Source organism: Carassius auratus, chromosome 27 (genome assembly GCF_003368295.1).
Source record: "Carassius auratus strain Wakin chromosome 27, ASM336829v1, whole genome shotgun sequence".
Lineage (NCBI taxonomy): Eukaryota > Metazoa > Chordata > Actinopteri > Cypriniformes > Cyprinidae > Carassius > Carassius auratus.
This window is the reverse complement of record NC_039269.1, coordinates 22692159-22717438: the sequence shown is the minus strand read 5'-3', so window position 1 is coordinate 22717438 and position 25280 is coordinate 22692159. Positions and strand designations below refer to the sequence as shown.

At 36.3% G+C, this 25280-nt stretch overlaps 1 protein-coding gene across 3 annotated transcripts; it reads right to left on the bottom strand.

Annotated features, from left to right (window-relative positions):
- Window positions 1-1229: 1229 nt before the first annotated feature.
- On the bottom strand, window positions 1230-24800 carry palm1b (paralemmin 1b). 3 transcript variants are annotated; one of them, XM_026206708.1, is made up of 7 exons: window positions 24400-24800; window positions 10464-10509; window positions 8507-8587; window positions 3418-3539; window positions 3269-3326; window positions 3154-3175; window positions 1230-2889 (listed from the first exon to the last, which is right to left on the bottom strand). In XM_026206708.1, the coding sequence occupies exons 2-7, from the start codon at window positions 10506-10508 to the stop codon at window positions 2483-2485; spliced, it is 735 nt and encodes a 244-aa protein (XP_026062493.1). In that variant the 5' UTR covers window position 10509; window positions 24400-24800; the 3' UTR covers window positions 1230-2482. The 3 variants fall into 3 exon arrangements, with proteins under 3 accessions (XP_026062493.1, XP_026062495.1, XP_026062494.1); XM_026206710.1 differs by having other exon boundaries at window positions 1230-2886; XM_026206709.1 differs by having other exon boundaries at window positions 24419-24800.
- Window positions 24801-25280: the final 480 nt, after the last annotated feature.

The following is a 25280-nucleotide window of genomic DNA, read 5'->3' as shown; positions in this document are numbered from 1 at the left end:
AAGAGATAAAAACAATTTAACATGAAGCTTTGCTAAGGTATTAAATTAGCTAATAACAGTAAGGTTCTAATGATATTTGAAAGAAAATATGGATTTGGGTGGCATAAAAAGACACGAATTAGCTGATATTTAGATTATTAATTAAATATGACTTTAGACTCTAGAAAACCTAAAGACTGAGCAATTTAATGTTTCAATTTCACCATTAACCACTTAGCACATTTAATTGTGCTACACTTTGTCTATGTGTAAATTTTTCACCCAAAAATTAAAATTCTGTCATCAGACTTTTTCAGTCTTCCAAGTAACACAAAAGGAGATACTTTGAGGAACTTCAGAGTTTTGTCTGCATAATTTTCAGTGATTAGTTTTGTTAACAGCATTCCTCAAATAAATCTTCTTTTGTGCTTCCACACAAGAAACAAAGGTTAGAAAGTGTTTGACACTTGAATTGGAACAACACAGGATGAGTCAATGATGACAGAACTTTCTTTTTTGCGTGAATTGTTACTTTAACTTAAACCATTTTGTCATTGAGATGAATGGCAAATGATAGCATCATTTACTTTAATTCTCCAAATTGTTACTGCCTGTGTACTCAGATTCAATATCTTTGTGGAATGCTAATATAATCAGCATTGTCACTAGTATTTATGTGCCTGGGAAAAGGTTTAATGGGTGGGCCTCCCCTTCTTCAGTGACTAGGCTATACCGTAGAGGACCACAATGGGCCCTACTCATCACAGGGTCCGGGACAATGTTCTGGCTGTTCCCCCTGACACCAGTCTTAAATATGACATGACAGTAGTTGAGTAGCATCACATTAGCCTACAAACTGCTGCTACACAAGGTAACCAAATTAGATTTTAGCCTGCAGATGGCAACCTTTACACACTCCAAATGTTTTTTGAGGCTCCCTTTAAAATGTGTATTTTGGAAGGATATCTGTCTTTTGATATTCTGCGACAATGAATTCAATTTGATATTGATGCTGAAGTCATTACACCTGAAGCAAAAACAGTAATTGCAGAGTAAATATTTGAACTAAATGAGTTCACAGAATCTCTTTCTCTGGATACACAATACCATCATCAAACATGAAGTGTGCTAACATTTTGTCTCTAGGGAAATCAACAATTCATTTTCCAAACGACTGCCATTTGTAACTGTGTCAGACCTTGTCGACTGCAGGTGAGTGAAAATATAATGACAAAAGAATTACCAATACATGACTGTAAACAAACATTGTTTTGTTTATTGTCATTATTCCTGATTTAAACACTTGGACCACAACAGGCATTGGCCATACCAATAAAGCACCTATAACTCATGACATTATTTGATAGCCACAACATATACTGTCTTACACAAAATGAAATAATTCATTAAATTGAAATATCAGAAAGACGGCAAAACTACATTTACAAAGCTGTGGACTCAGAATGAGAAACATGTTTTAGACCCCACACTATTTACCTTGACTTAACACTAATGAATGATTTATCATTGTGAATGATCTGCCTGGACATTGAAACGTGGATGGTGAACTCTTGTTTTCTTACAGCAACCCAATTAACACCAAAAACCCTCAATTTCACACATTTCTTTTTTTTTTTAATGATATGATATATTTAGCAAACTGTATGAATGCTTTTTAATAATATGGGATACATGTAATATGAGGCATTGCAATGTTACTAAAAAAAAAAATTAATTGATTACAATTACATCTAACAATGTTATCTATCATTTAAAAGGGTTTAAAACGTGTTATCTTGTAAAAAGTGATGTACTTGTTAAACAGATATCTGCTGTGGTTATTATTGGGATCTGGGGTAATTACAGCAGCCTATTTAAAAAAAAAAAAATGATTACATTTATTCTATTCTAGCATGAACAGTCATAAATAATTGCATCATATTTACAAACATATTGGCCTACTATGAGGTGTAATGCAGAATGTGTGATCGTGGACAAAGACGACATTCCATGTACCAGTGTTCACAGTGGTCTGAGATGATTTGGCAACAAAAAATAAACAAAACAAAAGGCTGAAAATATATATTAAAAGCATAACTTTGTAATATCAATATAGGCATTTCTTCTCAGTTATAAAGTAATATCTTAGAAACACAAATGTATATGGGGGATAAACAACTAGTTCATATATATCGAGACGTTCATCTTATTTTACTTAAAACAAAATAAGGACGAGGGCCACAAAAAAGTTATTTTAACCATGTTGTTGTCTAAAGTGGAATCTGTTGTGGTCCTCATTTTTCCGTTCTTCAACAAGATTACATAATGAAAATATATGTATATATAGATATATAAATGTCAAGACAGAAATATAGAAAAATATTAATAGAAATAAAAAAAGAAATACATACTAGACAACAAAAGTTAATTCTAAGTATACGGGGTATACTCATTCATTGTTGTGTTATGGTCAGGGGGTCAGTTTCAGGGCGAGCGGTCGCCCTCACATGACTGTGCAGCATTTGCATGGCTGCTTTTCTTTCGAATTGACTTCTTCTTTCGATTCCTCCTTCTTGGCTTCATCCTGAGCTTTCTCGGGACTGGAGGCGCTGCCGTTAGGTGGGGCCTGATCCTCTTTGGCCCCCTCATTTCCAGCTTTGCTCTCGCCATCCTCAATGACCACAAATTCAGCTTTCACGGTCTCCTCTATGCCCAGTGCCTTCTTGGTCTCAGCCTCATCCTCTACATTCTTGTAGCCCATGAACACCATGGTGACGGGATGCTCCGCGCTGGCATTCTCAATGGCTACATCAGGGTTGGTGCACTGCAGTTTGGCCTCAATGCCTGTGATCTGTTTCTTGCTGTTTTGATCTGCGTTAGGGCTGGGCTGCTGTATGCCATTCTCAACTACTGGGGACAGAGAAAGAGACTCATTTAACTTGCACTACTGCTTAAGCCAAATGGAATAATCACTTAATGATTTCAGCATTTATTAATAAGACTATAATATGAACATTCATTCATTCCGTTGGCTCTTTCACATGACAACAGTGAAATTACACAGTGGCTATTATTGCAATCAAACTGATAACAAGGTAATCCTTTCTGTTACATTTATACAGAGATGATGGAGAACTGAAAACATTAAAATATACAGCATATTTTTACACTCACCCTTCACTGGACCATCAGGTTCCTAGTAGAAAAGACATATGACAGGAAGTCATAATTATTATCAGAACTGAAACCTTTACTAAAGCAACAACAACAACAAATCTTAATAGCTTACATTTTCTCCTTTATTCAAAGGCACTCCACTCTCAAGCTGATCAATCTCCTGTTCTAGTCTGTTAGAGGAAAAGATAAGTGAATGTGAGCAATGTTAGAATTTGTCTGGGACTAAGGAGGGTATCAAGTGACTAAATGACTGGTTTTAACCTTAGGATGTTCTGCTCCAGTAGTTTGGTCTTTTCTTCATCCTCTTGTAGTTGTTTCTGTGCCTCGTCCTCTCCACTGGATGGCGCTCCGTCCAACAGCCATCGCTCTCTCAATGCCTTTGACTGTTAAAACAAACCGATGGCTTAGAGATTTCTTTTTAGAGGCGATAACACTTCAACAGCATAAACACCTTGCAAATACTATACAGTAATATCATGAAATATTACAATTTAAAATAATGTTTTTGTATTTAAATATATTTTATATAGTAAATTATTCACAAACTGCAAAGTGAAATTTTCAGCTTCAGTGTCACATGATCCTTCAGAAATCTAATATGTGACCCAAGACCACAAAACCAGTCTTTAGTGTTTAATTGTTCAAAATTAAGATTTCTACATCACCTGAAAGCTGAATAAATAAGCTTTCCATTGATTTATGGTTTATCAGGATTGGACAGTATTTAGCCGAGATACAACTATTTGAAAATCTTGAATCTAAGGGTGCAAAAAATCTAAATACTGAAAGAATATTGCCTTTGAAGATGTCCAAATGTTCATGGAACATGATCTTTACCTAATATCCTTGTGATTCTTGGCATTAAAGAAAAATCAATATTTTTTAAAGACTTAAAGGAACACTTCTCTTTTTATTAAAATAGGCTCATTTTCCAACTACCCTATTTTACTGTTTTCGAATACATTCAGCCAATCTCAAAATCTGGTGGTAGCACTTTTATCTTAGCTTAGCATAGATCATTGAATCTGATTAAACCGTTAGCATGCAGCAGGTGCAATGATATTACGCAGCGTTTGTGTAGTTGCAGCGCTGGGGACTATATTCAGGCACTGTGTAATATCATTGTGCTGCTGCACCCATGGTACGGCAGGAAAGTTCCTTGATTATTACGCCAAAATTAAGGTATAGTTCCTAGCCATATCGGCCTAGAAAATCACAACTTTTCATTTCCCGTCGGTCTTAGTACATGGTGTAACTACAGAAGAGTCAAGATTTCGACTTTCTTTTGTCATTTGACTTAAAACGCAATTGTTTAACTCTAGGGGAGTTGGAAAATGAGCCTTTTTTTCTTCTTCTTTTAAGTGGAGTGTTCATTTAAGATTGTTTTTTTTTGGTCCAGGGTCACATATGATGCTAATTTTTGTAGAAACCGTGATATATATATATATATATATATATATATATATATATATATATATATATATATATATATATATATATTTTTTTTTTTTTCAGTATTTTATTGATGAATAGAAAGTTAAAAAGAACAGCATTTACATTATAAATGTCTGTACTGTAACTTTTGACCAGGGTAATGTATTCTTGATGGGGAAGTGTGTGTAAATGGTCCCTATATCATGGTCACTAATTGCATGATATTGACTAAATGATTGCTTGAAAAATTAGTTAATGTCAGTTGGATTCATTGTGCTGATGTAAACAAATCCACACCATTAAGGTTAGTGTAGCACATAACCATTTAGCTGTCCATTAGTTTTTCACTTTAAGGCATTCTCCATGGCTGCTAATGCACACTACACACATTTCTGGATAGTGAAACATATTGACAGGCGCCTGCTCAAACATAGCTTCCTGCCAGAGCAGGGTTCGACTGGCAGGACCAGAGTGAACCACTGCTGTCTGAAGAGAATTCTGACATCTGTCTGGCACAGGGATGGAAGATATTTCGGGTACAAGCATAGGTGACACTAGAGGTGGCAATGCACTGCAATTAGAAATGCAAGGCATCCTGGCACACTGGATATTAGGTACAGGTCCTTCTCAAATAATTAGCATATTGTGATAAAAGTTCATTATTTTCCATAATGTAATGATAAAAATGTTCATATATTTTAGATTCATTGCACACCAACTGAAATATTTCAGGTCTTTCATTGTTTTAATACTGATGATTTTGGCATACAGCTCATGAAAACCCAAAATTCCTTGTGTATGTGATGAGATCTCGTGGCACGAGATCTCGCGAGATCCGATGTGTCTCACGAGGTTTGACTGGTCTCGCGAGAACGTAACGATATGCAAAACAATTTGCAGTGTTTACATTACAGCTGCACAATTGATGGTTTAAAATGGCAATCTCAATTCAAACACCCACACGATCTTATTCCTGAATGACAACGGTTCAGCCCCGTCTATCAAGACTGTTTCACATCGCGAGTGTCAGTGTTGTGTGAGAAGCAAGTTCTGTCACTGCTCATGTTAATGAATCATTCATGCAGCTGCTGATCCAGAAAGTGCAACACAATCAGTCTTTTCAACCACACAGCATTATTTCTTTTCTTTTTTTTTTTTTTTTTACATACATTTAAATAACAGAATTACTTGGATAAAAGTTTATAGTATAAACACTTATTCTCTCCACAGTAGCGATCAAAACGAAAGTATCTTGTATGTACTGTAACGCTTTATCTTCTTCCGCCACGAGGTGGCGACAACTACCCGTTTAAAAAAAGCTATTTGTCATTGAATCGTTCATTCAAAAGATAACTGACTCTGTCGTTTCATTTTTTTTTTTTTTTTGTTAAAATTAATTCATATATTAATTATATACTTTTTCCCCCACAGAATATCCTGTTTCATTCATTTGTCACATTATGAGACAAAAGCAAAAAGAGCACTAGTGATTAATGGCATAAGCTTTTTTTATGACAAACACATTTATCATTACAAACTGCTGCTGCCACCAGTGCTGTTTCCATTCTAGTGCAACAGAGACAGAAGAGACTGTTCAACCTGCAGCAGATGGAAACAAACATCTGCTGAACATCAAACAGTGAACATAAGACCCATGAAAAGACAAAACAGAAGAGAAACATCACAGAGCTTTTGATAACACCTGTTGTTCCATAAAGAGCTTAAAACTTGCACAAAAAAGAAGCTAAGATGTAGGTGATGACATTATTTGAGAATTAAATGAAAAACTAAATACAAACTTTGAGAATGTTATACAGTTGCTTTCAGGTTTGATGCCTTTTTTTCCATTCATTCTTACAGTTTCGACAGTACAGACAGTGGCGTCTGAGCTCTGCAAGGCTGACATCTGAAAGATTAATTCAGACAGGCCTCTAGAGAAGAAAATGAAAAAAAAAAAAAACTAAGAGTGGGATGGAAGGAGGAAAGGAAAGGTGAGGTGAAAACCATGAAGACGAAGGTCAATGGACAAACAACGGACCTCATCTGCTAAACTAGAAAGAAGAGTATGGTTAAGAAAAAAAAAAAGATGAAGACTGCAGAGGCGTTTAGTAATAATAAACCATAAAAGCAGTGCAGCATGCATTGCTGCATTGTAAATCTGATGTCTGAGGATGTCTTTTCTTATAGCAAGTCCACTCTTAATCATTTTATAAGAACTATGCTCCCTAGTTGCTAAAAATGTGTGTGTGTGATTAGTTTTTTTTAAAGGAAATTGAACTCAATTATATTACTGAATAGACAAAAAATCTCACCATGACAAGAAAAAAACAACGATTCGCAGAATGTTAAAAAGAGTCATTCATGGAAAAAGCACAGTCACATGAACTAAAAAACACTGAGGCAATTACTGACATTTTTTGTGAGGTCTGAAAATGATTAAATGGAAAAACATGAGATCTTACGTTTTGCCTTTTTAAAATGTCTTACCTACTCCCTATTCCTATGAAACTGGGTCAGTATCAGACGTAATCCTTCACATAGAATTAGCAACAAGTTACTTCATTTTGTATAATTACTTGTGACTTCCAAATTCATAACAGTCCAAAATGACCCTCTCCTGCTCCCTTTCTCGTCCCTCAGCCTACTCCCTCAGTTTTGGCTTTGTGACCGCAAATTCTGGCATGGTGACAGATAGGCTGACATCACCACATGCACACGATACACAATCCCAGCACAGAGGGAGGACAAAGGATCGGAGTCTGGCTCAGTAGGAAACTAAGGCCAGCTCCATTGTTCCCTATTGAGCAAAATCCCTTATGCACAAAAAACAATGGCAGGTATAAAACTAACAAACAAAAAATATCACGTTGTGACAGATGACAGAAGGGAAACAATCGCCTTGCCGGATACTTGGGAGATGAGGATAGGCACGCATGCAAGTTATTTTTGACCACGGATCCTCTGCAGCAGACTTGGGATCTTTAGGATTTGCATAAATTTAGCAGTTTTTGTATTTTGGCTTGAATTATGAAAATAACTGAGGTAATAATTTATGCAGGCATCCAGAGATCATAAAAATGACAATATATACAGTTCATTAATGAACAGTTTTTATAACACCTAATCGTTTGGATGCAGTCAAATAATGAAATAACATAATTTATTATTGCACACGTGTAAAATATTTATGACTATGATTAAATATGCATGAGCGTGTCTGTGAAAAGTAAGGTTCTGCTCTGTTAAAAGTCAGGACAGTTACATTTATAAACTTTAAAGATTCAGTGTTTATTATTATTATCATTTGTTAAAAAAACTTTCTTCTATTCAGGCCTAATTTGCAGATACCACAAAAAATGTGGGTTGTTTTCTCTTGAAAGTGCAGACAGAAATGGGAGAAATGGCAAATTTGTGCTTTAGAAATCCATTTAAAATGTTCTACCGAAGTGTACCATGCATGAAGAAAGTGGTTACATTTAAATAAAGTAAAAAAGGCCATTAAAATTAAACGGCTCTCATGATTTCCATAAAATGTAAATGAGCTTTCTAAAAAAGAAAATATGTGAGACGGCCTGACTTATCATAACAAGGCAGAACTTAAAGGGAGGATACAGATTTCTTCCCTTGTCCCCTCAAACAGGAAACTGCTGTTAAAACTTCCCCTTCTCATTTCAGCAACTTCAAAATCCTGAAAAATCATTCTCACATTATGAATTTCAACACTAGGGCTTTAAATAGAAATCTGAAGTGTTGGACCAGACAGACAATAAATTACATAAGGAAGACACGCCACAGCGCTCTGACTCTTAACCTCTGGGTAGAAACCTCTGACAGCCGTCTGAATGATGACCACGGCAAACACCTGCTCAATTTTATAAAACATATCCACAACCTATTAGCTGTTATGTCTTGATACCTTGAGATGCTGGAGTTGTCTGCGGTCATCCTCAAGTTGTCTTCTTTTGTTCTCAATCTCAGCCTCCCTCTTTCGCTTCTCCTGAAAAGACAAGATATTAAACTCAGGTGAAAGATGCTGAACCTCCCAGTTCACAAAATCAAATAGCCTCTGCACAAATCTCAGTTAACAAAAAGGATTTAAAGAAATGGTATAAATTCATTATTATTATTAGACAGTATTCATAATCTGTTTTTGGCAATGCTGAATGTCAGTGTAAATGTATACATTTAACTAAATATTTATAAAAAATAATTTATATTTTTTATATATATTTAATAACAGGTGTGACCTGTTCTGTTCATACAGCAGCTTACAGGAGAGGACTGAATAAAATCTGTATGAACTATTAATTAAAAGCGCCTTTTCTATTTCCACAGCAACACTGGTAACCATAGTGACAAGTGACTGAAGTAAATATCAAAGCTGAATTACATAACACCCAAAAGTTATATCTCATTTGAAACACTGTTTAATAAACAAGTCCAGTCAAGGCCCTAGTTCATCTGTCAAATCTTAATTAACCAACAGTGGCCTTTAATATCTATATATGTATATGTGTGTGTGTGTGTGTGTATATATATATATATATATATATATATATATATATATATATATATATATGTTTTTTTTTCCTGAATGTATAATGCCGCATCTGAGTGATGCCCAGGCCACAAAACTAATTCTGATAAAGAAGTGATGGGATTTAAAACCTTCTAATGACATAAAGGCGTATTTGGCACTTGAACCGGACTGACAGGCGTAATCTGCTTCTGTGTGAACATGTTAGCCAGAGTTTCATTAAACGGAAACGGACAACTCCCAATAAAACTCTTGATTATGCACATCCTGGAAGTCTCCACTTCTCAGAAGATGGATAAACGTGAGTTAAAGGCAACATTAGTCTGGTTGTTCACAAAACAATGCTAAGCCCCATCAATAATTGAACACACAGAAGTGCTTTAGTGCTGATGGCTGGACATACATTAGCAGGTATAGATGGTCATTGACATATGGTAGGAGCATGATGCCTCGTGAGACTAAGATCATTTAGGCCTTCTGTGCATCTGATCTGTATCCTGACATCTGTCCTCATGCAATGCGTAATGAGGAATTTAGTTGGCAAAAGTTCTAAAAGTTCTAATCATATATGCTAAGGCTTATTTATTTGTTTAATGATTACTTTTAAAATTGATTTGTCGATCATTTATTTAATTACTCGGTCACACTTTTTTTTTTTAAAGATCCAAATATTAACAAACCACTAACTACAACTTTTGCCTCAATAAACTATTAATTTGCTGCTTATTAACAGTCAGGTAGTTGTTAAGTTTAGATATTGGATAAGATTAGGAATGTAGAATATAGTCATGCATAATATGTGCTTTATAAGCACTAATAAACAGCCAATATCGTATTAATTGGCATGCTAATAAGCAATTAGTTAATAGTGAGAACTGGTCCCTATGCTATAGTGTTACCAACTACTCATATATAAATACAAGTTTTATTTTAATTACACACTACTGTTTAAATAATTGGGGTTGGTGAGATATTTTTATGTCTTATGCATCTTAATCTTATGCATTTATTTGATGAAAAAGTTAATAAAACGGTAATACTGTGAAATATGATTACAAGTTTAACTTATAACTGTTTTCAATTTTTTATTTATTTTAAAACATAATTTTTCCTGTGTTGGTAAAATTGTATTTCATTTATTTTTGATGAATAGGAGTTTCAAAAGAACAACACTTATTTTAATCCGAAATCTTTTGTAACATTAAAAATGTCTTTACTTAATAATGCATCATTGCTGACTTGAACAATTTGGGTTCATTAATTATTTTTATTATCAATTAGTTTTGATTAGTTGTGGAATATAAATACATTTAAATCAGTGTAATTATTTACTTACAGCAATGGCCCGAAGTCTCTCTTGCTGTGACAAAGCTTCCGACATCCTGCAAAAAAAAAAAAAAAAGTTCACCCAACAGAAGTAATAGAGTAATAATCTTCACTTTTCATTTACCTTAAAGTACAGCATTCCGTATTGCAATTTTGTTTCATAATGCATGGCCAGATCCCTGCCTGATCTTTAGACACACATCATTTCCTCTTAAAGACCTTGTGCGTTCTTCTACCTGCAAATCTGAACTAACGTCTTGTTCACTTCCACAATGCATTATAGATGGACCCTATTTTATGTCTCCACATGCTTTGCTCCTATAAAATATGAGCTCAGCCTGTCAAGAGTGTTTTGCACTTCTCTCCTTTGAGGCAAAACAGATCGATGAGAATCGATAAAAGAGGTGGGCAGCTGTTTTTCTCTTCTCAGAAATCAAACTGCAGATATGAATCGCAAACACCAGTCCAACAGCGATGGAGGGAGAAGTTATGAATGGTATGCAAATTTCAAGACTGTTAACAGTCCTTTGCATTCCAACCTAAATTGATTCCAGAGCTCCAACATAAAGCCCAGTCCAAGGGAAGGCCGACGTTACTTGCTCCAATAGTTCTGTATGACTTTGATATGGTAATAAATACTGTAAGAGGAACCAAACTTCCACCTCTTTGCAGTCAAAACATGGTTAATATTAATACAAGCAGTCCAAACATTTGTGGTTACATGCTTGTTGGCTACATAAGCATCCTGTGAGAAGGAGGCAAAATACAATGCATCAATTGAGGAAAATGTAAACAAAATATCAAAGGAAAAGGGACATATGGATAAAAAAGAGGTCAACCATGAAATGGGAACATGGGAAGTGGAAAGCCATGTTGAACCTGGTACAAAGACATCTTTTGTCAAAGCCTGTTTTACTGCAGGCTTCTGCACTGGTCCACAGAAAAAGAGCTTCTCTCCTGAAAATGGCTGCAGGGGAGAGTAATCCAGCTGATTGGTGATCTCAGTGGCCCAACCGAGCACATCCAATCACATGTTCACTCTCTCACAGGGAATGTTTGTTGATATGTTATCTCTCTCTGATTTCAGAGCTAAAAATCTCTCACAATGGAACTGATCATGCAAGATGAAATCTAAGCAAGAACTTAAGTGATTTGCTTCTGTACATTCAGACCAAAGTATTAACTGTTGACCGATAGAATAACTGTTGAACTCAAACCCAGACCCTCTCCTTGGTGCAAAACCACTCAATGTTACATTAGCACCTGTATTTTAAACCACTAGTGCAGATAGTCACAAATGCAGCACATGAGATCACGCCAAGAATGATTCATGAAGCAAGCCCACTCATGAAAAGTGGTGCAACACCGACGTTAACAAAAGTGATAAGCAAATGATTCAGAGGGATAATAGTCGACAAAACATGCATAACTATTTACTCAAGGCCTAACAGGGTTACCACGCTAGTTGACCAGTGAAATTCCATGGTTTTCATGGTTTTTATAGTGCCTTGCAAATTTTTTGTTTTGTTGCTGCGTTATGTTAAGGTGCTTTAATTTTTTCACACAAGTCTACACTCCATACACCATACTGACAAAGCAAAAAAATGTATAATAAAAAAAACCCCTGAAATTAGTACATTGCATAAGTATTCACACCCTTAACTAAATATAGGAGGAAGTCGTGGCCTAATGGTTAGAGTGTTGGACTTGCAATCCAAGGGTTGTGGGTTCAGGTCTCGGGCCGGCTGGAATTGTAGGTGGGGGGAGTGCATGTACAGCACTCTCTCCACCTTCAATACCATGACTGAGGTGCCCTCGAGCAAGGCACTGAACCCCCAACTGCTCCCTGGGCGCCACAGCATTAATGGCTGCCCACTGCTCCAGGTGTGTGTTCACACACCATACTTGGCTGTATGTCACGTCACTATTTAGCTGAAGCACCTTTACAGCCTCAAGTCTTTTTTGTTTGATGCGACAAGCTTTGCTCATCAGCATTTGGCAATTATCTGCCATTCTTCACCTCACCTCTTCACCTCAATCTCTGTCAGGTTGGATGGGGGCAGACGCAAATTTTCAGGTTTCTCCAGAAATATTAAATTTGGTTCAAGCTCAGGCTCTGTCTGGGCCACTCAAGGACATTCACAGACTTGTCGATAAGCCACTCTTGCTGTACGTTTAGGTCTATTGTCCTATTGGAAGGTAAACCTCCTGACCAGTCTGAGGTTCAGAATGCTCTGGACTGGGTTTTCATTAAAGGTGAGGTATGTATTTTTTCAAAGACGCTTAAGAAAACTGAGTCAGGCCAAGTACCAAAACAAACTTGTAGCCAATCAACAGTAACGGGCGTGTCTACTCATGATGGGGACGAGAGAGCCCTCAGTGCACAGGATGGAAATGACAGATGAGTGATGACAGAAATAAAAAGATGATGGATAAAAAACAAAAGAGGAAAACGTCCACCGAATAAAATAAGGCTTACGATAAGGCAAAAAGTAGGACCCGTGTAAATATCGGATAAGTAACATTGTTTTTGCTTTGTTTCACATAACTAATATGCTGTTAAAACACATATATGCATGTTAAAACACACAATGCCAAACACAATCCCACTACCAAAACACATTCAAGATGTATTACCATAGTAACACACATTGCTTTTAGTTACTGATGACATCATACCTTTGGCCGGCTGGCACAGCAGATTGCCCCATAATCGTTGCCTAGGTTGTGTACGTATGAGTGGGGTGGAGCTATCAAAATAGGGGCAAGACCCTTTTGGGGCAAGGGGCGTGTTTGTTTTGGTGATTTGAAATATCAGCTTTGCCTACCAGAAATCACTTACCTCTCAATAAGTGTACCTCAGTTATCTTCAGCTGGGATATTCCCGTGACAACGCAGCATAGTGTCCGTTAGCTGATGTCACTGTTTTACTGGCATATATGTGTTTTTATTATTGTGAGCATAACTGCTGCAAATAAATATACATTTTATATTTTAAAATGTTTTTAAATGTGCAATTTGATATATGAAAACTTATATACATATATATTTTTAAATATAATATGTATATGTATATATGTACATGTATATATGTATACGGACACGATCACAGGAACATCCAGCTGAAGAAAATGAGGAAATTACGTCGCTTCCTTTGCCAAGTGCATTCCAAATAACTACATAATGGCACACACGTGCCCTGCTCACTCCAGAGTCCACACTCCAGGGGCTCTGCCCTTCAAAAGCATTACTTCCATTTGGAATTTGCCCTGTAAAACGTACAGTAAGAATTCATGTATCGTTACACCCCTAATAAATAAATTATATATATATTTTTTTCATCCTGCAAGTCACAATTAAAAAATGTATTGACACTTCCTGATTTCTAGAAACCAACAGTCTGAGTGACACCAAACTTTTCTGTATAACCTCTAGCTATCAGACACATTTGGACTTTTTAAACTGTTTTTAAATTGTATGGTCACATCCGATTATTATCATGAAAGGATAAAAGTGTTGTTAGTATTATTAACGTACAGTAGGAATTCATTGTATCGTTACACCCCTAATTAAATAAATTATATATTTTTTTTTCTCATCCTGCAAAGTTCACAATTAAAAAATTATTGACACTTCCTTTGAGTGAACCAAACTTTTCTGTATAAACCTCTAGCTATCAGACACATTTGGACTTTTTTAAACTGTTTTTTAAATTGTATGGTCACATCGATTATTATCATGAAAGGATAAAGTGTGTTAGTATTATTTCAATTGGGCTTTCAGAAAGCCGCTAGCCTATATAAAATAAACATTACTAATAGCAATAATAATATTAAACCTCTTCATTTCAATAGCATGCATGTAATCTTACCAGTTATTGGGTTTATTCATATAATCTGCAATACATTTTACTAGCTCTAAAACTCCATGCAAATTAGTACATCACTGCATCAGTGGTTTAGGAATGGAGGAACGAGGAGGAACTCTTTGAAAAGTTTCAACACCATGCAGCCATTTCCTTTCGCCACATCTCATTGACAGCATTGGAAAAGCACTTGGAAGTCCAGGAAAAACACAACACTGGCCAGCTTTATCCAATCTGTGAAGTCTCCAGTGTGGGTGCACTTATCTTACAGCTTGTTTCCCCTCGCTAGTCCACTGCTGGGCAACACACTGAAGCCATGCTGTGACCTTTTCACTGGTTCACTCTCTGGCCAACAAAAGTGTTTAAAATGCCAAAAGTGACAAAGAGCAGCCAATAGATAATCATGGCCAGATTTCAATAGAGAAAATTGAATGCATGAAAAAACACGCCACAACATCAACCAAAGGCTTCTTTTTGTGCATATGGAATAACCTTTGGAGTGACAAAAATGTCTGGTCCTATTTATGCACTGGGTTCCAATTACAAATTACAATTAAAGCTGCAAGCAGCGATGAACGGGCCCTCGCACCCGGGCTCACAGGCAGCAAGTGGCTTTAGTAAATAGGTGAACGGTGAGATATATTCATTTAAACTCATAAATATAAGTGGAATATATCAAAGTTTACTCCATATATGTGCCAATCTTCCTGTTGCCAGCAGGTGGTGCTCTCATTCCTTTTTCATGGCGAAACATCGCAATTTGTCAGGCCGCCATGGACACGCCCTTTAACGAAACCTCAAGATCCTCGCAATTTAACATCGCAAAGGCCTTTAGATTTAACTGACCACAAAAAAGACATTGATGTCATAAAATTTCTAGGAGTAGTTTGTTGCAGTGTAAAATATGTAACTTCCTGTTGCCAATAGGTGGCGCTATGACTATAACTGAATATTGGCATGTAGATCTGTTCAGGACAAGAGTCTTATCCAACATGTGAAGTTTGGGGCAGATTGGACATTGTATGTCTGAGTTACAGCAACTTCCTTTTTCATGGCGAAACATCGAAATTTGTCAGGCCGCCATGGACCCGCCCTTTAACGAAACCTCAAGTCCTTCGCAATTTATTATCGCAAAGGGCTTTAGATTACACTGACCAAGTTTGGTGTTGATCTGAATAAATCTCTAGGAGGAGTTCTTTAAAGTACAACCCCTGAAAATGGCAAGAACAACACCGATTTTGAAGGGAAAATTCAAAATAACCGACTTCCTGTTGGGATCCGGATTTCGTACCAAGAGACTTTTTTGTAGGTATTGGAGTGTTACATGTGTGTACCAATTTTTGTACATGTACGTGAGACATAGCTCGAGGCAGACTCCGTTGAAAGTGTATAGGTGGCGCTATCGAGCCATTCTGCCACACCCAGTGGAATATTGGCCTGCAGATCTGTTCAGGTCAGGACTCTTATCACACATGTGAAGTTTGTGGAAAGATCGGACATTTTATGCCTGAGTTTATAACATCTTTTATTAACATGGCGAGACATCGAACTTCGCCATGGTGCCGTGGACACCGCCTTTGAACGAAAACTCAAGATCTTCACAACTGAACATCGCACAGCCTTTAGATTAGACTGACCACAAAAAATACATTGATGTCAAAAATTCTAAGAGTAGTTCATCAGCAGCGTAAAATATGACACTTCCTGTTGCCAATAAGTGGCGCTACCTGACTATAACGGAATATTGGGCCATGTCAATCTGTTCAGGTTATTCAGAGTTTCCATTCAACATGTGAAGTTTTGGGGCAGATTGGACATTGTAAATGTGTGAGTTTAGCAACTTCATTTTTCGGTGGCGCATCATCGAAAAAAATTTCACCAGTTTTGACGCGTGTGCAAAGTTTCATGACTTTTTGAGCATGTTAAAGCCCTCAAAATGCGATTCATTCGGGAGAAGAGAAGAAGAATAATAATAATAATAACAAAGCAGATACAAGAGGTCCTCGCACTCGGCTGCTCGGGGGGCCCTAATGACAGTTAAACAAAGCAGCCATCCTCATGGTGATTTAAACTCTGGTATATTTTAATGGCTTGTTAGGATATGGTAACTCAATTTTAAGCCCAGCTACATTACATCTGAAGGATATTGTTTTCTGCGAACCTGGCAGATGTAGATCAGTTATTTGTAGTGAACTGCAAAAAATCAAGACTAATCTTAAGCTTGACTGGTAAAGGACTGTACCAATAGTTTCATGCACTCCCTTTTTTCTGAGACATGCAATGAGCCAGGTCTCCACCAGCATGGGGAGACGAAAGGAAGGGAGGAATACTAACCTCCAAAAGTTGTTAGACCATGAGTGCATACATATATTTCAAAACATGGAATGTGTGTCATCTTTTAGCTGGTACACTTCAATAACCCGTCAATAGTTTTCTCTAGCTGGAACCTTCTTTTCAGAGCTAGAATTTTAGAGATGACTGTCTTACAATTCATAAAATTCAAGTGGATTTTCCACCCTAAGCAAACGTAGTCCATAACCACTTTCCAACATTTAAATGGACATTAGCTGTGCTGAAAAGTCTCCTCTAATTGACCATTTGTGAAAAAATAATATGCTGCAAGCAGCGATGGCGGGCTCAAGCCACCATGCCATCACCACCCCGGTGGCATCAGGTAAACTGTGCCCAGCGGGCCACATGCATTCACAATATCCCTCTGGCAGTGAGGTTTTAAAGGATAGAGGGGAGCGTAGAGGGGAGCGTGCATTTGCAGTGGCTGGGCCACGACTCTGGAATACCCTGCCTTTAGAGATCAGACTGGCCCCTTCCTTGTCTATTTTTAAATCTTTGCTAAAAACTTTTTTATTTTCCTTAGTGTACTGACTACTGTGTTATGCTACATTTTGAAATGGGTGGTTTTAAATTTTTTGTCTGGTCTATTTTTATGTATGTGTAATATTCTTGCTCTTATGTTAAAGCACTTTGGTCAGCCAGGAGGCTGTTGTAAATGCGCTATACAAATAAATTGAACTTGAACTAGAACTTGAACTTGATATGGCAGTTAAAGGGTTAATCCGAATCATCTAGACTTTAAAATCACATTCACAGAACAATATATATATATATATATATATATATATATATATATATATATATATATATATATAACTTTAGTAACACTTTACAATAAGATTTCATTTATAAACATTATGTTAACATGAACAATATTTATATAGCATTCATTCATGTCAGTTAATATTCCAAACTTAAACATTAAAACATTGTTTTATTGTTGTGATTTTTTTCCAAGCACATTTTACCAATTCCAAACCATATCAATCTTAATAACTACCATTATTTTTTATTTAATCATTTATGAGTGCTATACAATAGTCCAGGAAAGCTGGAAGAGAAAAACAGGTCAAGAAGAACTGACAAAAGAATTGCAAAAGAATTAGGAATTAATGTGAAGATTAATTTTTAGTCAATTCTGCAAGACAGACTTTCAGGAAAGGAGGTGGAATAAAAATGAGCTCCTAAATCTTAATCCCAGATTCTGGAAGATATATTCCTCAAACCATCGGACAACAGAAGGTGGTGCTGGTCCTTCACGAGTCAGTCTAATCTGTTCATTAAGCCTATATATAAAGTCTTAATATATAGTATTTCACAATACTTCATGGTATTCTAATTAAATAATTTTTTGGAATCTTAGATCTCTCAGAACCTGACACATTGTAATTCTGAGACTCCAGGAAAGTGGCAGTTCTGTAAAATGTTGGCACTGGAGACTAAATGCTCACTGATAGTTTCACACCTAATTCACTTAAAACACACACAAACACACACACACACAGTGACAGAGGGACAGAGTGACATCAGATGTATGTTTTTTTAATTTTCTGTCATCCATATAATGTTGTATAGTCATGAAACTATGCATATTTCCTCAGAATGACTTGTCTTCTATGTGTACATTTTTTGAAGTGTTTAGAAGCTGCACTTTTTTTTACTGGTTCCTTTTTTACTATTATTTCAAAAAATCACCACGACAAAACCATTCAAGCTATCCAAAATTCATTCACACCTGTTCTGTAAGATTAATTCTTTAAACAGTGGTAAAAGAGGATGTGGTGCTGAACCTTCAAGAGTCACTTAAAACGTATCTGTCCATAAAGCCTATTAAGAATTATTCTTAATATACAGTTCACAATACTTCAGCTTGTTATTCTAATTAAGTGAGTGTCATTTTATCAGTAAAATTCCTAAAATACATATTATTTTATTTGAAAGATTTCTATAAATTATTTAAATCATACTCGTTTCTCCAATAATTATTTAAAAGTAATCCTATAGCTCCCTCTGGTGGCCATTATAGGTACTAAGAATTGCAAGCTTGATTTATAAGTTATGATAGTTTTAATTTTATGCTGGCTCTTGAAAATGATAAAGCTATGAAACTTACTGTGCTTCCTTCAAATGAGGACTTCTACTTATATAAAAAATTATGAAGAGTTAGAATGAAAAATTTTAAAGATATAGTAAAATAACTATTGTATTTTTTATGTTACTTTAATAAATCTCTATGGCAACACCATTTAAGCTATCCTAAACCCATTCACAATTTAACATCTCAGTATATTGGCATCATGTTGAAAAAGGAGTATGGAGTAGTATGAGGAGGAGTATGAATTCATTTACAGGCTGATTTTATCATAAATCCACAATAAAATTTCTGAGTTCTGTATCAATCTGTGTTGTTGTTTGTTTATTTTTATCTTTTATTTTTCATAGGAAGATAACTGACCCTTTACTCTCCTTTTTAATAAATGTGCTTATAAACCAAGGACAAGCTATTTATAGCTGTATTTATAAACTGCTTACTACTGACTATTAATATTGGGACAAGGCTTTATAAAGCATGAACTGACTATTTACTAATGAGTGCAGTTATTATAAAGTGTTATCAATGAATTTGCTAATGTTAACAAATTAGACATTATTTTTACAGTGTTATCAAATCCTTAAATGACTCATAAGCATTTGTGAAAGTTCTGCTTGTATTACAGCTTAGTATTGATCTGTGAGCTGAACAGATTTACTGTTACATCTATGAGATTATGTAAATTCAAATAAATATAATGTCACAGGATGTCATAGGTCAGTATCAAATGAGTTTGAAATTATTATTTGCAGCACAAATAAGTTTTTTTTTAGGATTTTTAAAAATCCCTAAAACTGACAGAAAAAGGTTAAGGCCTAAGCTATTTCTATGTGAGTGGCTAAATTTATTTTTGTTTTCATAATTGTAATACACAAACTATGAAATTATACAAAATGTATAAAAAGGTAAATAAATAAATACGCACACATTAAAAAAGCAGCCAAGTCGAATGAGTTTCCTTTTTTATATAGATTAAAATTGAAGACAGAAGCAAGTGGTAAATGTGGTCACTTTAATATTCAAATACAGTAGATCCAGTTTATGTTCACGTGGCTGTTTTCGTTTATATTCGCCAAGCTATTATGTATTTTGAAATAATCTTGTCCGTTATGTGTTCGTTCGTACGACGAAAGTCAGAATCCTGCAGCTCAAGAGATATTTGTTATTCTGCCAGTCGCGCTTTCAAATAGTCTTGCACACTTAAACAGGTCACAAACACCTGCATTTAGCTCTTGTAGTGTTACAATGGGTTTATTGTGTGCATTTGTGGTAATATTTTATTTAAAAAAGCTCTTAAACAAGAATAAATTCGTTTGTTTTGAGCTCGACACTGTAAGCGCTGATCGGAGGCGTGATTTCAGATAGGCAGCTGCAAATATTTCATTTTCACACAAACAGTTCAAAAACATCTGAATTTAGCTCTTGGTGTGTTCTAATTGGTTGATTGTGTGATATCGCTGTAATAATTTATTTTTAAAAGCTTTAAAACAGGAATAAATTCGTTTTTTCTGAGCTCTTTACTCCAGACTCTCGTGATCACAGCGGTGATTCATCTCTCCTATTTCTCACGTATCTCTGGCCAGAAATAATTTATCCATGAGCCCTGAACCGGTAATAATCAGATATGTTGGTTTAGCTTGTCAGTGTGAATTAAATCTAAGTATTTATTTGTATTTTTAACCGATTTAAAAGTGAAAGTAAAAGTCCGGGAATTGAACCTGTAGGGGCGCTATTTCTCTCAGACAATGGAAGTCTGAAGCACATATACTCAAACAGAGGGACAGAGTGAGATGAGATGTCTGACAGTTTTTAAATTTTCTGTTATCCATACAGTGTTGTAAAGTCGTTAAACTATGCATATTTCCTCAGAATGACTTTTTCATCTGTATGAAAAAATTATTTGACGTGTTTGGAAGCTGCAATTTAAAAATACAATAATGATTCCCTTTGTAAGGTCATTTAAAAAAATCACCACGGCCAAACCATTCAAGCTATCCAAAATCCATTCACAATTGAAGTTCCTATCAGAAATACTGATGTGTGTTCAGAGTTTTGTGAAATTCTAAGTATGTTATTTGCCTCAAAATCACCTGAGAAGTATTCCAGTTTGACATGTTGCCACGCCAACAATTTTTTAGATATCAATATCCCCCTTGCAGATTTATATCGGCTGTGTTTTAACATTATTCTGATGAAGTTTGAAGCAAATCGAGTAATAATAAGATGCTGAATTCAAATCATTTTGAAAATGACACACTTCCTTCTGCCAGTTGGTGGCGCTATAACTTTGACTCCTAATAGTCACATATATGCGATCGACATCATACAACGAATAATCTGATGAAGTTTGATTGAAATCAGGAAATGTATGTGGACGGTATTAGACACTTCCTGTTTCTCATTTCTCGCCATAATTTCAACGCCTCGCCACGAGCAAACCGTTCGAGATATCAAAAATCCCCTGGCAATTTTTCATCCCCAGTGTCTTGAGATCATGTTGACCAAGTTTGGCGGCAATCGAGAAAAAAACCTATGACAAGTATTTCAAATTCCAGAGCATGCGCTTTTTACATAACTCTAAATAGCTGACTTCCTGTTGGGTGGAGCCTATGACATGCAATACGAAAGTTGTTCGGCACGATTAGATCTATATGTGTACTGAGTTTCATATGAATACGTGCAAGTATGTGTGAGCTATACATCAACATTTCTGACTGTGTTTCAGGGGGCGCCGTAGAGCCCCTGTGCCACGCCCGGGTCCCAGCCTCTGCAGGCTCCTAAAGGCCACAGATTCTAAAGTGTGCGCAAATTATCAAGAGTTTTTGAGTATGTTAAGGACCCCAAAAGCCCCCACAACTTTGACGAAAAATTTGAATACTAAACCCTAAATAGCCAACTTCCTGTTGGGCGGAGCCTATGATTTGCAATACAAAAGTTGTTTGGATTGATGAGATTTATATGTGTACCGAGTTTCATTCGTCTACGAGCAAGAATGTATGATATATGGCCCTCCATATTCCAGGGGGCGCTGTAGAGCCCCTGTGCCACGCCCGTGTATCAGTCTCTGCCCGGCCCTAATGGCCGCAGGTTCCAATCTGTGTGCCAATTTTCAAGACTTTTTAAGCACGTTAAGGGCCCCAAAAGCCCCCGAGACGTTGGAAAAAAATAATAATAATAATAATAATAATAATAATAATAATAAAAAATAATCCTAAGGAAAACAATAGGCCTCTCGCCCTTTGGGCTTGAGCCCTAATGAGTCATTAAGTGTGCACTCCTGTTTTGTAGCAGTCATTAAGATATTTTCATAAGGGTTGGAGTGAGCAGGAAGGGCTTGAGTAAATGAGGAGAGTCTGTTATGGGCTATTATCTGCTACAGAGTTCTGATATGAGAATGGAAGAGATATAGGTGAAAGGTTAAAACATCAGTGACAGTCCAGAGCTGTTCAATTTTAACCGTGTCAAATCACGGCAGCTGTCAGGAGTCCTTGCTGCTGGATGGCAACACCCATGAAGTGACAGACCCCATGTGACCACATGACTACTTGCGTAATACCAGACGTTGTATTTAATCAACGGTTTAAAATATATGAATGCACTCCTCTCAAAGAGTATATATCGAAGGGGAATTCTTACATTTAATTCTAATTTTAAAAAAAAAAACTAAATGAATTAGAGACTTTCTGTTACATCATGCATCTCAGCAAGGAATGTGGGCTGGGGACCCTGGCAGATAAGGGTTGCTGTGTTGGAAAAATAGCATAGATATTCTTTGGGTCCTTATTGGAAGCTTGTTGATTGAAAAAAAAACATTTTGTTTAATATTTGTAAGCACATTTCAGTAGCTATTAGCATATTCATTCAAAAATATAGCAGCTTGACAGTTTCACAATTTCATGGTTGTTAAAGACTACACGCAATACAGCCTGTAGTATTCCAAATAAAGTATATAGTGGCAAAACACCTGTTTATCATATCACTGCGCAGCATAGATTATTATTGTTGTTGCATAGCAACACTGTGTGACTACAGTACGTCTTATAGGGAAGCAATGAAATGGAAGAAGCTAGAAAACTTTTCTTCCATATTGTGACATACATCCAAGTATAATGGATTAGAGCTGGACTAAATTGAATTAATTGGTTTTTGGTTGGATTTTGAGATTGCACTCCAAAGTGGAGGCAGATAAAAGTGCGCTTGCAGGGGTGGGGTTTAAGCAACAAAAATTAAATTATTTATCTGTCACCAGAAATAAGTCTTCAACATTTGCAATGGAAGGTCAAAAATTAGGTAAAAAAAATTAAACAATGCATTATCTAATTGTTCACAACAAGACCTGTAACAATTAAACAGAAAACAAAGCAAATTGTTCACAACTAGGTCTGTAACAGTTGAATCAACAAAGCGGTGGATCTTATGCCAACTTAATATCTTTTATATGCATTAAGTGTACGTTTCAAGGGGTCCTTTATCAATACCTCTCAAACCTAATTGCTTAAACAAAAATGCATTTTCAAGTAGGCTAATATTTACCACAGGCCTTGTTTTAAATATAAATGTAAATATTTTAAATTTAAAATATTCAAAATATGTAATATTTAGAAATACCCAAGGGTTTCTAATTCTAAAGCTGAATTAAATTAAGAAATCCTTTCCCAGAGCTTCTGTGGTTCTTCTTTATGAACTACTGGCATACCCTATAGGCTATAACATTTACACAATTCATAATATAATGCATCAGAACTTCTAGAGCACCAACCCTAATTCCTAATTTTCTTAGGAACCTGCTTTGGTGGGTCCAATGACCTAGTGCCTCAAATGTTCATGGGAGCGTAAACTTGACAGACAAGCTTTGGCACTGGATGTGCACCAGGGTCGACATGACTGCCCAATTCCCTCTTCATGCGCCTTTCGTTATTTCCACACAAAACGATACATTTCACAGCTATTACAAATAAACTATTTTACGCAATGTGTATAACACAAAACACATCACGGTCCCACTTGCCCTTGGCGAAAATAAACCTTTTCCATCTGGGGAATGAACGCACCATGGACACGGTGGGTGTGGAGAAGATTTGACAGAGAGAAAAAAAACCCGCATCAGAACACAGTCAGACGTGAAGCGTATCTGATTCCACGCGCGGGGAAATTATGTCAGATTCGAACTGTTAAATGGCCCAAATCCAAATGACCACGAAAACATTTTACATCATATGCTGCTAAATCCAGGTCTACACGGCCATATTGGATCATCCCACCCAGTTTCATCAGTATATTGCTAGATGTGCTTCTCCCACACCCGAGCACATACTGCTGGAAAAAAGCGCACCAGCGTGTTATTGGGCCACAGAAGATACTTCAGTTTATATAAACATATGATAAAAGACATAACCTTTGCATAGCTTATTAACCCCTCTGTACTCTCTGCGAAAAGGTAAATGTAACTTATCTCGCATTGTTACATTGCAATCCTGTTATTTCGCGGTTGATGCAATGTATTCAAGACATTCAGACGATTTAAAGCGCCATCGCAATGCAAGCCCTCAGCATAACAACAATCCAAAGAGATGTCAGTAAACGAAAAGACAATTAAACCCGCAGGAAAATAACAATTGTTCTGAAATGAATACTTACTCAGTGGTCAGACCGTTACCTTTTGATAGCGAATGTTTCTCTTGCGTCCGCTCAGAAAAAAAACAAACCCCCGCTCAGAGGCGTAAACGACACGGGCGATCAATATGACTGGGCTACTACTATCTACTGATGGGCACTAATTCGGTTATTCTCTCGGGTTGCAAATGCAGCTCTTGGCGGGGACGTGTGCTCTCTGTTTTCCGGGGAGCGGCGCTCAACCCGACGGTCAATGTGTTCTGGCGTCCTTTTGCAGAAGCAAATCTCTCACATGGCTTTAGGATGGAGCGCGCGACTGTTGACTTCACAGCAGTGGAGCCTTTGTTTCTCGCGCGACAGTTATTACGCGAGCGTGTTAAGGGCAATGTCTGGCATCTCCTCCTCCTGGTGAGAGTGAAAGTGAGAGGAGATGCTTGGATACGCCTCCCTCCGGGCACTTGAGGGGCTGTATAAACGATGTAAACACAACACCAAACACATTCATTGTAGTATTACAACTATTAATAGCATTAATGTTGTGTTATTGTTTGTGTATACATGTTACCACATACAGCGGTTCATTAAACAATTCTCATTAACTCCTTATATCTAAAGAATCATTTTACACATTTTGTTTTAGGTTAATATTGTTTAAATTGGAAATTAAGGCTCTCTGTTCAATATTTCCTAGTCTTATACAACAATAAAAAAGAATCAAGTTGGAAAAAATGCACACTCATATTTTAGTTGTACCCTAAATCTGCACAATAAGGATTCATTTGTTAATATTAGTTAACTATATTAGCTACTAAATATGAACTAACAATGACTTAATATGAACTAACAAGTCAAATATTTCTAAAGCTTTTCTTAATCTTAATTTCAACATTAAGCCATCTAATATA